Source organism: Cylas formicarius, unplaced genomic scaffold (genome assembly GCF_029955315.1).
Source record: "Cylas formicarius isolate icCylForm1 unplaced genomic scaffold, icCylForm1.1 PGA_scaffold_4__25_contigs__length_36172078, whole genome shotgun sequence".
NCBI classification, from domain to species: Eukaryota; Metazoa; Arthropoda; class Insecta; order Coleoptera; family Brentidae; genus Cylas; species Cylas formicarius.
This window is the reverse complement of record NW_026844334.1, coordinates 31,830,591-31,844,442: the sequence shown is the minus strand read 5'-3', so window position 1 is coordinate 31,844,442 and position 13,852 is coordinate 31,830,591. Positions and strand designations below refer to the sequence as shown.

The following is a 13,852-nucleotide window of genomic DNA, read 5'->3' as shown; positions in this document are numbered from 1 at the left end:
CAGAAAAAAAATTACTTCTTCTCACACTTATTAATGTATCCTATTTTGCTCACGTTTGTTAAAGATAGACTGTGTTTTTTTTTAAACTTTACTTTTCGAAAAAATATCTGAAAACATAAAATTTAAATCTACTTGGAGTCAGGGCTTTGAAGACTATTATACAATTTAGTTATATTAAAGGAAAAACCACGCTCAAATAGTATTGTTTTATGTAGAGGAGGAGTTATGGCACCTCTAAATCTAATATTTAAATTATGAACATAAGATCTGAATACAATCCTTCTGTACAGATATTGAGGACTTTAGTAGTATGAAAACAAGCTTTATGTAGTTTTCTTCTGCTCTCCATGTTCAACCATTTAGTCTCTACTAGTTTATGTGATATTCCTCTCGGCGTCTAATACTAATATAAAGAAATGTTTTTAAAGAGTCTTTCTGAATCTTTTATCTCAAAAAATTTTTGGCGGTAGCGGATGTGTTAATAGGCTGTCATAATCCTTCTTATTTTGTTCTGTAAATTCCCTTATATCTAGTATAAACCGTACAAATCATCACTGATGACTAGATATAGGCAACATGAATTTCACTAGTGGTGCCTTCTACTAATGATGGCTTTTGCAACATTAAAGATGTTCGAAGTAAAACAGGTATTTAGTTATCAATTTGAGCGATAAAGCATGGTTTTCACTTACCCACGATGGTGAGCAACATGTTGTCCAAGAGCAGGGCGATGGCCACGATGACAAGAACGAGACGGCGAGATTCCCGGCAGCGCTGCACCCAGGAACCGAAACTTGTGCCCGAAATCCACTCGTTGACTACCGTCATGGCGGACAACGTCCACCTCGGGCTGCACGAGACCGTTTATTTCACTGCGCTGGAAAAACGGAGGAGATTTCAATCATTTTAAAGCGAATCCAAAATGAGATTGTTTTTATTTGTACTCCTTACTCTAAAATCATCACCTATTTGACCATCTGTTTGGTGATAAGTTACTATACTGTCATAAAATACCTTTAAGAATTACATCTAAAGAATAACGGGGTTTGCAACAATCGTTACACCGGAAGTCGCCGTTAGCATCTTTATTTTAAGTGTAACACCATATTTTATTTTTGGATTGGTGATGAATTAATCTCATTAGGTTTCCTTCCTATTTTCAACTGTTTCCCAGATATCCAGATATCTATTTTTTCAGTGATCTTATTGTCTATTCTTGATGGGTGGTAAACGCTTCTCCAATAACCTAAGCATCATTGAAAATTTAATTACCGATTACGTTATTTTCAATTTAAATAAGTAATTTTTTTCTGCATCGTTTTGCTATTATTTTCACCATACCCATTTTAACGGTTTTTTGCTTATTGGTGTTTTCAAAAGTAAAATAGCTATGATACAGCAACGAAATTAAATGTAATTAAAAATAATCAAAAATTAAAGAACATCAAGACCCCCGAAATTCGTTTTAGCATAGATTAGTAGATGCATGGTTAACACGATATAATAACTCGTCCTCGTATGAGCCGCCAACAGTAAAAATCAAAAGGGGTCAAATCGGATGACCGTGGAGGCCAGTGCCAGGGACCTTGTGGACCAATCCATCAATCTTATGTCAACTGCTGGGGCACGGTATTAGTAAAATGTGTAGTGTGTGTTTGCTCGGTTCTGTGAAATTACAAATTCTCTAAATATTTGCAGGTATTTGTCCACATATAAATTTATATGGCATACTCTTTCCATTATCGTTTCCAAAGGATGTAGTGACACCATTTATGACATGCCTACCTATCTTGTGCGATCCAGCAGTCTTATGTTTATTAAGGCTTTTGTTCGGTCTACCCATCTAGGTGGAGATCTACCTCTTGGGCTTTTGTTTTCAACTATCCTTTCAATGTTTAGTTACATTGTTCCTGATCTTCTAGGTATATGCCCCAGGTACTGCAGATAGATGCGATTTATTCTGGTTAGGAGCCTAGTACGTGTACCAATGTCTTATAATACGGAGGATACGTTGGTTCGATGCTCAGCCCATATACTCGTAAATGTCTATAAAACCACATTTCAAAAGCCTCTATTCAATTTTTATGTATTTTTTTAAGCCTATGTTTCCTTTTCGTACGTTGTGCAATGGGGAAGATTTGAACATCAACTAGTCTTAGTGATAGATTTGTCTTTTCATATTTTGTTTAGCTTAGTAGTGGCTGATCTTGCCATGATCAGATGACGGCGTATTTCGGTTTTACACTTCCCAGTGTTGATAATTAAATTGTTGTCTTGTCTGTCAATAATCATTATTGCTACTAAAAGACAGTCTCATAATTTCTGCTATTGCTTGTATGGTTGACGTTAAGATCAGTGTATCATCCCCATAGCGCAAGTTGTTAATCCCCTTTCCGACAACAGATATTCCGTGTGGCCACTCATTTATGACGTATCGGCTATAAGTATTAAATAAGAGTGGTGAAAGAATGCAGTGCATATGGGTTTTCGCTTGTCCAATAATGATTGTTTCGAAATATTATAAAAAAATCTTGCGTGATTTTTACTCATATAAACTCGCAAAAAGGTGCAATTTGTGATTTCTTAATATTAAAATAAAAATGCAAAAATCCACTTGTTCAACAATAAAACGCTTGTTTGTGGATTGAATACCCAAGTCCGCCTCGGTTGCTCGAAAAAAAATTTTCTTTGACAACTCCTATTTGAAAGAAATGAGTATGACAAATATAAGATTGAAAAAATTTGAAAAAATATTTTTTGAGCTTTGAAAATAATATAACCGTTAATCAAATTTTGGGGTGATAAATCAATTGTCAATACAGATTTCAAAAATATTACTCTACTTTACTAAAAACGTTACAACCTGAAAAATAGAGAAAATCTATAAGAGTTATCTGAAAAATCAGGATGTCTGAGAAACAGTCAAACAAATAAGTGGGAAACTTAATGAAACTTATGATACGGCTTTAAATAATGAACAGAGTGTTTCATGAAAAATAAAGATGTTAATGGCTACTTCCGGAAATGATATAACCTTGAACGTATTTGTAACTAAAAGGAAATCTTGCGTAACCCTAAGTTACAGACTTTCCAACTCTTAAGTTTTTTCTGATTCCTAAAACCTCTAAATTCAAATTCGAAGATAAATTTCCAGACTTGAAATATTTCAAACCCATTTGAAATTGAAATAATGCAAGGTAAGTTTTCCATTTCCAATATAATTATGACCCAAAAACTAATCTGAAAAATTACATTATACATTCCGTCGCAAGTTAAAAAACGTTGCTTTCCATTAATTAATCAAGTTATATCCAGCTACAGTGTCTATTAGATTCGATTCAATTTTTGGACACCTTTGTTATTGCGGGACATCTGCAGAGTAAATTGTGAAAAACTTCACTTTAACCACAACGAACAGTGGAGTTCCTTTAAAATATGCGCCTCCTTTACGCACGAAGATGCAATTTTAAACGGAAACCTATTGGTGCAAGAGTGGGCAGATATTACTTTCCTGAGAAAAATGTAAGAAACAGCGCCAGTGAATACGACTCAGAAAATGAGGATTTTTTAAACCAGACGGTGAGACACCTAACGCATTCGTAGTTATGAACGTTAATATTCAAGGGGGTCTCACAAACAAAAAAGAAGCCCTCGAATCAATATTAAGTAACCACGACGTCAATGTGCTGTGTATCTCAGAGCATCATTAATCCTCAGACAATAATTTTCTTAAACTTTCAGATTATACTTGCAGGGGAGAGGGAGTCTGATCTTGGGTCGAGAAAGTATAAATTTTTCAAAAATTCCATTTAAAACTTTGGAAATGTGTTCAATAAAATTAGAGCTTAACAAGGAATGTATCACAATTTTCTCTGTAGACCGATCTCCAAAGGGAGACTTCGAAGCATTTGTAGAGAAACTCTCAATAATGTTAGAGGCTGCATACAAACAAAAAATAAGCACATTTTTTGCGGCGACGTCAACTTGCTTGAAAACAACACACAAACTAAAATACTAAAAAATATACTTCTTGAGTGTAATTTAATTGCTTCTATAGTAGAGCACACTAGAATAACTTATTATTCTAAAACATGCATCGACAATATTTTCGTCTACTTTACCGGACTAAAAAGTTTGGTTGTAGGCACATGTTTTTCTGACCACACGTTTCAGCTCTTCACTTTTGAGAAGTTTGAGAAAATAATGTAAATTCTTTTATAGATTTAGTATCCAACACAGATTGGAATAATTTGCTCTACGATATTCAATCCGACGACTTAGATAAAAAATTTAATACTTTTTACGAAAAACTAAAACAAATATTTATGTCAAGTTTTCCATTTGTAAAAAAAAAGGAAAAGCCTCGTACAGGAAAAAAACCAATTGGTTTAATAGAGAATTAAGAGAGCTGAGTCGTGCGGTACACGAGATGCATCAAATGAATAAAAGAATAAAATATCTATGTCTATATGATAAAAAATCTATATGATAAAAAATACTTATAACCCTAATCCTATTAAAACAAAAAATTTAAACACGCAAAGAAAACTCACCACAATTTACGGTTAATGAAATCTTGTATCATAAGTAGGGAAAGTTGGGAAATACTCAGGGAAAATAGCAACCAATAAAAGTAAATCCTCTTCTATAACTAACATAACCGTTGGTGGTGAAACACTTCAAGAGGGATACAAAACTTTTAATAAATATTTTGCTGATTTTACTAACAATAGAAGGCAGCCTCAAAATCTAACACCAGATATCCAAATACACTCAAGCTCTGTGTTTCTCTACCCTACTACAACAGTAGAGATAAAACAAGTAATTGGAAAAGTATGCCGTAAGAAATCATCTGGAATCGATGAAATACCGGGCACTTTGTTGATTTCTATTAAAGATATTATAGCTCCTATTCTATCATATTTAGTTAATTTAAGATTCCTTCGGGACGTGTCCGCAGCCCATAAAAAACTCAAAAATCGTACATATTTTTAAAAATAAAGGCAATGAAACCAACAATGTCAATGTCAAGTGGCAAAAATCTTTGAGTCCTGTTATAATAGCAGACTGCAGAAAAATATTCTTTGATTTCTAATGCTCAGAGCGGATTCACCAACCGCTCCACAAGCACAGCTTTGGACTACGCTCTGGGGCATATCTACCGAAAATATGGGCGTTAGAGGTCCAGCAAATTCATGGGTTAAATCTTACCTCTCCGAGAGAGTACAACAGGTTGTGATCGACGGTTCAAAATCGAGCTCTCAATATGTAGGCTGCGGTACCACTCAAGGCTCCTGCCTATCACCGCTCCTCTTTAACTGTTTTATTAACGATCTTACTCAGGATAATACAGATGCATTATTTGCACTGTATGCAGATGACACAAGCATTTTAGTTACAGATAAAAGCAGAGCTAATATAAAAGGGGCAGCAGAACCAAGGATCACGCGATAACGGACTACAATTAAATAAATCTGTGTCAATGGCTATGGAAATATAGTCATAAAAAATAATCGCGTTGATTCCAGTATTCTTCTCCAATTAGAGGGACGTTCTATAGAAAACGTGGAGGCTACTAAGTTTCTCTGTCTGCATATTGACAACAAACTTACATGGAATCATCACATCGACGACATATTGCCCAAATGAAGCTCCTGCCCATACTTAATCCAAAATATTAGAGATACGGTATCCATTGAATATTTAAAGCTGGTGTACTATGGGCTGTTCCAAGCAGTGATAAGTTACGGCATAATCTATTGGGGTCTAGACACTGGTGCACACCGGGTCTTCATAGCTTCATGCTACTAGTAAAAAATTCATGTAGGGATTTATTTAGGGAACTTCAGATCATGACGTTATTATATTTTTATTCCGTTTTGATTTACGTCAAAAGTGACATGACAAGATGGAACAAGAGATGTGACTTGAACGAATATGATACACGGCAAAGAGATTACTTGGACGTTCCATTCTCTAGATTGCATATCGGGCAAAAAAACCCAAGGTATTTTGGTTTGAAAGTATATAACAGAGCTTTAAATTTCTATAAATGCTTCGAAGAAACTGATAGTTTATCTGTTTTTTGTTTAAGAAAAGAATTAAGATCTTTTTAACTGATAGATGTCCCTACTCAGTAGATGATTTTTTTTTTTAATTTATTTTTTAAATGTATTGTTTAAACACTGTCTTTTAATGTGATGTGACGTGCTTAATATACCCATATATGTATCACATGAAGTATCGAAAAGCGAGATAAATATCTACCTATCTATCTATCTCGGTTATAGGTAATACTACTAGTATTTCTGAGTTACTGGGTGATTTTGATTATTTCGCGATTTATCGCACCCCGTTAATATTTACGCTATCAAAAAAATAAAAATATGCCTATAGAGGTTCTTTATGTAGAACACAGTGGAGTACCTACTTTTTTCTTCATTTTTTGATTATGACATCCGCTAAGGGCTAAGGTCTTCCCGAATATATATAACATTTTACCATTTGTTTTTAATTCAGTCTGGATTCTATTTTATGATATTTTAATATGACTTCTTACTTACTACTAACTGAAATGCAAATAAATTAATATTATGATTTAATAATTTATTTGACAACTATTTCAAACCATGGTTTTATGTATTTAACAATTAGCTAGGATTAGTTCATTAATATTAATTACTATCTAGTACGTACGTTTAAATTTGTTTTGGTTTAAAAATTATATTTCTTAGAAAGAAAATTAGTCCAAACTTAAATCTAAATTTGCAGCTAAAGAAATTGCTCTAATTGACTTAAATTAAGTAATATAATGGGGCGGGCTTGCTGATGCTGAGGGTGATTTTCGTAAATTTGAAGGTTTCCCAATAAGAAGTAATCAAGTACTGATAAGCCGGCAGACCTAGGTTTCCAACTTATGGGACTGCGTGTGCCAATCCAATGATGATCAAATGAAAAATTATTCACTAAATATGGATGTATGATTTAAGCATTATGCGCAGGAGCTCCGTCCTGTTGAAAAAATATACTGTTTTCCTGAGCTAACGGGACTTCTTCGCATATTTCTAGTAAGATATTTTCCAGCATTCCCGGATATCTATTTGCTGTGGGACTGCCTTCGTATATACAAAATTTTATATTGCTTCCTAAAATGCAACTCGAAATACTAAGGCCGAATCTGAATTTTTGCTTCCGAGAATATACAATATGTTCGTTTTCATAGGAGCGGTAATGGCTATATTGCGTATAATTTTTCTATAAAAATCCCTACCTCTGTTGATTTTTTGTAAATGAAATGACAAAATTCTAGTCTTTTTTGTTTTTCCCCGGGATGAAAATTATGAAGTAACTTAAATGAAACTTGTGCTTTTTTTTAATTTCTTGAACAGTAGTTTTTGAAACGCCAACACTATCCTAAATTGTTTTTCAATAAATTTGTGGGAGTTGTTCTAACTGTCGGCAAAACAATAATTTCTAATTTCCCAATAGGGTGTATTATACGTTTTGGGCCGACCTTTGCAAAAAAATACAAAATTAATTAGGCGGCTTCGTTTTAAGTCTACCAAATCTTCTTTTATTTGGTTGTCTTCGTTTTGGATACCTACATAATACATTTGCAAAAGTTAAATAAAAGCATTTGCTTCGGTCTGAGCCAAAATAATAAATTAGAACAAAAATTGCACACTGACACAAATCAAATTCAAAAAACAAATAGATAAATAAAATTAAAAACAAATAGAATGCCCTCAACGAATGCAATACAATTACATAGGTTTATACAGAGTGTCCATTTTAAAAATATAAAACTTTATGTCAAAATAGGATTCTACGTAGAAAAATCTCTATAAACGTAATTTTATTTTTTCGATAGCTTAAATGTTAACGGTTATACGAGGGGTGCCGCAAATCTCAAAATTATCAAAATCACACTGTAGCTCAAAAACGCAATGGGATAAAACATTTCTGTTAATTGCATCTTTCGTTTCACAAGAAACCCGGAACCCGCAATCCTCCACTTCTACTACTAACCCAGATATCCCGCAATGACATCGAATTTCGGACACTCTGTACAGGGTGGGCACTTTATTAGGGACTATCAAGTTTATACAAAAGTTTTATGGTTTAAATTAAATTTTAAAATTATTTATTTTTTATACATACTGGATGTCAGATAAGTGCTGTGCCGACATTAGTTTTAAAACTTTAAATGGAACACCCTATATATTTTGATGTTTGTAGAATCCATGCCAAAAATAAATTTACTTATTCGAATTTGGTGTAGTTTAGACTCCCTTCAAACGATCTGCGAGGAGTACGTATTTTAAATTTATACAGGATGTCTTAATTTAAAGGACATTTTTTCAAAAATTTCACCTTGCCCCTTCAATTTTTTTAATGAGACGCCCATGTTTTTGATATTTTTTATCGAAGCTGGTCAAAATGTATGTCCTGGTATATATATGCCTATACCTAAATCTAATGGTTTTCGACATTTTTTGGAATAAACTCAAAAAATAGTGACACCCAATTATTTTAAGGAATGGCAGATCTTTCTTATATCTTATTTAATTTTAATTCCAATTTAATAAAGTTTTCATTAATAGTAAAAAATTCCCATTTTTTAAGGCATAATAATAATAATAATAATAATAATATGAAACTTACTTTTTACCCCAGTAGACTGTGGTAAACAAATGAGTGTCTATAATTGTTTTAAGTGACGTTATAATTAAGAGTCAGAGTTTGACAGATGTGATGTTAATCAAGCAATAGTATTACCTAAGTTAAAAATGTATACGGTGCAACAAAGGACAGTTGAATGTTTTTTATCGAATGCTTTGCTCTTAGAGAGTAGCAAAGAAAGTTTCCTGTAAGGCGGATTCCAGAGAATCCAATAATTTATACAAAGTTTAGGCAAGTTCGATAAGTTCTAACAGAGGAGAAGCAGTTGGATATACTCTACATTTTGAGAATATATCAGAATCCTCCATTCGTCAAGCCGAGTTGGGGTTGTATGTAAAAGGAACTAGCCTCAGAAATTGTTTAAAATTATATAAGCGAAAAGCATCTAAGTTTTTAAATCAAAATTACAATATTTGGATAGGACAAAAAGAAAACATCTGGTGGCCACCTCGAAGTCCAGATTTTACCCCACTGACATTTTTTTTGATTGGGACAATTAAAGATGGTGGACACGTTGAAAACCTACTATATATGTTCCATTTTGTTTTACCTTACTTTGTTTTACTTTAATTGTTACAGTTACTTTTGTTAATTGCTTTTACTTTTTACTGGAACTTGTTTTAAATTTTTAAACTTCTGTCATAATTATACATATTATTACAAAAATAATTGTAATGTGCTTTTTTTTAATTCTTTAAAATAATTAGGTGTCAGTATTTCGAAAACCATCAGATTTAGGTACAAGACATATATATATATATATATATATATATATATATATATATATATATATATATATATATATATATATATATATATATATATATATATATACATATACCTAATTATAGGTATTTTGATACGCTTTGAGAAAAAATATCAAAAACATGGGCGTCTCATTTAAAAAAAAATGAATACTGCTAGTTGAAATGTTTAAAAAATGTCCTTTAATTTAAGACACCCTGCGAAATTTTAAACTACCTAGTTGTCGCAGATCGTTAGAAGAAAGTCTTTTAAAAATGTGTAAAATAAGTAGTTTCTATGAAAGTTAAATTTTTGGCAAAGGTTCTAAAAATATCGAAATACATAGGGTGTTCCATTTAAAATTTTAAAACTAATGTCGGTCTAGCACTTATCGAACACCCTGTATATATAAAAAATAAATAATTTTTATTTAAACCATAAAACTTTTGTATAAACTTTTTTTTTTCTAAAATCAGTAGTTCGTAAGAAAAGGTACAGGCCCCTAATAAAGTGCCCACCCTGTACATCGAAGATGGGATGTGCCAGCTTAAGACGTCAGCTTCATTTCCTCGGTCGTGAGCCGCTCTGTTTTGGAACAATCGGTTGTTTTTGGTAGATTTTAGTCATAACATTTTGACATTTATCGGTTGCATCAGACATCACTCCGTTTAACTCAAATCCTGACAAAATATTTATGTATCATCTCCTTATTAAAACACGTATTTTGACGGAAGAATTTAAAAATAGTAAAATTCATAGGAGTTACCGTTTAAAAAAGTAAGTAAAAACTTTACGCGGTCCTGTGTCATATACTTGAAAAATAATGTCATAATGTTCGGTACTGTACAGCAACAACTCATTAATCGCCTGCCATTATAGGCCCTATCGGTTTTTCTAATGAGTCCAATGCCTTATAAAGACGGTAGACCATTAAAGTTGATATTTGGTTCAATTATCTGGTCTAAAATATCACGTGTACTTAATTTGCCTATAGCTATAATATAAAAACTTCACGTACTTGCACCGACTTTTAGTTTCCGTCATTTAAACAATATTGGCAACTAATCAGATTTTAATAAATGATTTCTTCTACCTTTCATCTACTGCTAAGCTACTTGCACTTAAATCCCGACGTTTCAACAATGTATCTGGCAACCAAAATTGATGGAATACCTATACGAGAAGTAAACTATATATAATAAATTCATCCTTTTTATTATTATTGCTCAATTTAAATAATGAAGGGATATAGAGGCTTCAGGATCGCTACTTGTTGACGAAAAACTTACTCAAACTGAAAAACACACACGACGCACGATGCACCTGCACTTAAACTAAAAGCGACGCGACATTGGACTTTTTAGTATCGACGCGTTATCAATAAGCGATGTATCGTCTAGCTTAAACTAGGAGAGTAGAATCGAAACGGTGCAGTATTCGCCGTGAAATTACAGGACTCGCGAAAAGATCAATGAATTTAAAACAATCATAAAATGTGGTCGTAATGGCATGGCAAAAATATATTTGGAAACTAGATTGAACCAACTAGAAAATTCAAAAATAACCGAGACTTTCTTGTTGCTTTTGAAAAATCGATGAGATCGAATTTTTCGAAAGTATGCGCGCTTGGCAACGAGACTCTTATCTCGGCAACGGTTAGTCCGATGGGATCGCCAATGGTACAGCATAAAAAAAACGTTTTTATTTTTTGTCTGTTTGGCCGGTCTCTATTCTCTGATCTCCGTTGTCTCTCGACGCTTTATAAAAATGCGAATGACTTCCGAAAGGTATTAGCTGGACTCTCAAATTTAGCTCTTTTTAAAAAGCCCCCAAAACACATAAATCTGTAGGAATGGCTGTACGGGCGTCCATAATTTTTTCGCAATTTTCGTCTATTTTTCCTAAATCGCTATGAGACACAATAAGTGTCCGAAATTTAAAGCTATCGACTTCAAATTTGGGACACGTATACACCTTACTTCCCTAATGGAACCTGTTAAAACTGAATGGTCTGGGAGGCCGGGAACTGATTTTAAAAATTTTAAAACTACATTTGTAAGGGTCCAACAATTTTTTTTCACAAAAACGGTTACTAGCCTGAATAAATTCTTTAACGAGAAGACTAAAAATCATTAAGAATAAGATTTGTTCTAAAAAATAGGTTATTCTTGTAAAGAAAATTTATCATACCTACTTAGAAGATATCTTTTGCACGATTATATAGACCGTTTAGAGAGCTATAACTTTTCTATTTAACGTTTTCAGATATTGAGCTTGGTGTTCGAGATATTTCGTGCTATAATATAAAATATAGTATGGGTCCTAGATTCGGCGCATCAAAACTGTAGCAGAATCAAATATTGCGAAATATTTTTAAACAATTTTTGAATTTTTTTTTCAAGTTATTTCGGCTTCCAAAAAAAATCGTTTTCTCAAAAACTAATAACCCGATCGGCAAAATTTATGAACCAGGAAATGCGGGAGATCCGGGGCCATAACTTTTATTTCAAGATTTTTTTCGATTGTAAACAGGGTTTTTCAATTATTCGATCTAGGCGTGATGACTTCATTTACTGTTACGGAGTACTTCATGGTTTCAGACAAAAACAAGTATTTTCTCGAAAACCATTTACTCTATTGGAAACATTAATGTATCAGCGAACGTGGGAGATCCAGGGCTACAATTTTTGCTTCGGACATTGTTTGGATTATGTACGACGTGTGTCGATTATTGCCGTATTTGTGGCTTAATTATATGCCGAAAGTGAAAAACTAGAAGACATGCAATAATTTAATTTAAAAAGTATCATAAATTGTGTGGAGAGATAATTACAGGTTTCGTCTCTCATACAGGGTGCGAGCAAAATTTGGAAAAATGTCATTGGAAATCCGCAGGGGCACGATAGAAAAACAATACGTCCCTCAAGAACAAAAAGCATTTGCAATACAAAACTAGCGTAGAGTGCAGAAGAGGCGATTCAGACAACCAAGATTTTTCTTTTATGGAACAATTGACAAATATATTTTGGGTTCGTTGAGCATTTCGTTTGTTTTTTCATAACATCGGCCGATTTAACGCCAAGTAGTTATGCTATCACTTACGCACACGTTCTGTGTTGCGCATGGCGTTGATGAACATGCGGCTGAAGTTGGCTAGGGATTGGGTTTGAAATCTGACCCAGTAAACAGCGGACCAAACACACACTGTTCATTGTTATAAAAATGCTGTATTAACCTTATTTTTGAAGCAAAATTAACGAAAACTATTAAAAGACTTTAATGAAATTAATTAATGAAAAGGTAATTAAGGTTAGATTATCAAAAAATATATTTTTTCAGAGGTTATCTGTCAAATTGACGTTTTTGATATTATTTGATAATGATATATTTCCAAATTTTACATAATACTGCAGACAAATTTGAGCCTCCTAAAAACACTAATAAAGCTATTGAATTAAAATTAGAGTAGCCAGTTTTGCATTAAGAATTAAGGTGAAACATGAAGTCAATTTGCCTTTCTTCAACATGACCCGGCTGGTTGTAATTTTGGAACCGTCGCAGGTGGCGAACAAAATACTGTAGGACTTACCGTTACCGAGATATAAAATTTTTATACGAGCGATGAAATCGAATTTTTCGAAAGTAACAAGCAATTGGAAAAGTATGCCGTAAGAAATAATCTATATAATAATGTTCTATCATATTTAGTCAATTTAAGCTTCCTTCAGGGCAAGTATCCACAGGCCTTATAAAACTCAAAAATCGTACCTATTTTTAAAAATAAAGGCAATAAAACCAACATAGAGAATTACCGCCCGGTAGTTCTTCAATGTCAAGTGGCAAAAATCTTTCAGTCCTGTTATAATGGCAGATTGCAGGGGTTCCTTGAAAAATATTCTTTGATTTCTAATGCTCAGAGCTGATTCCGAGCCAACCGCTCCACAAGTACAGCTCTGGACTATGCTGTCGGGCATATCTTCGACAGCCTTGATAATTAAGGTTAGATTATAAAAATATATATTTTTCAGAGGTTATCTGTCAAATTGACATTTTTGACATGTCCTCATAATTTTATAAATAATTTATAGTGGAAAATGAGCTAGAAAGTATTTACGCATAGACTGAAAAATGTTAAAAGATTATTTGATAATGATATATTTCCAAATTTTGTATAATACTGCAGACAAATTTGAGCCTCCTAAAAACACTAATAAAGCTATTGAATTAAAATTAGGGTAGCCAGTTTTAAATTTGCACCCTTGAAAAATTGTATGTTTCACTCTGTAGACGATTTTGTGCCGCGTTAAAAATATTTGGAATATGAAGTTAATTTAGCTCTCATTAATAAGGCTAGGCAGTTCGAAATTTTTGAACGGTCGAAGAAGACCCTTTCATCAAAAATTTGTATGTTTCACACGTAGACGAT

At 33.0% G+C, this 13,852-nt stretch overlaps 1 protein-coding gene across 3 annotated transcripts in view; it reads right to left on the bottom strand.

Annotated features, from left to right (window-relative positions):
- The window catches only part of LOC132701180 (synaptic vesicular amine transporter), a 241,218-nt gene that overhangs the window by 152,179 nt on the left and 75,187 nt on the right, over positions 1-13,852 (bottom strand). For 2 of the 3 annotated variants that reach the window (XM_060668906.1, XM_060668908.1), the window contains exons 1-2: positions 10,716-10,813; positions 693-877 (exon numbers count right to left, since the gene is read on the bottom strand). In XM_060668906.1, coding sequence (XP_060524889.1) covers positions 693-828 — 136 coding nt within the window. In that variant the 5' untranslated portion in view covers positions 829-877; positions 10,716-10,813. Of the gene's footprint in view, positions 1-692; positions 878-10,715; positions 10,814-13,852 lie in introns of those variants that run through there. The other variant, XM_060668907.1, reaches the window with a different exon arrangement.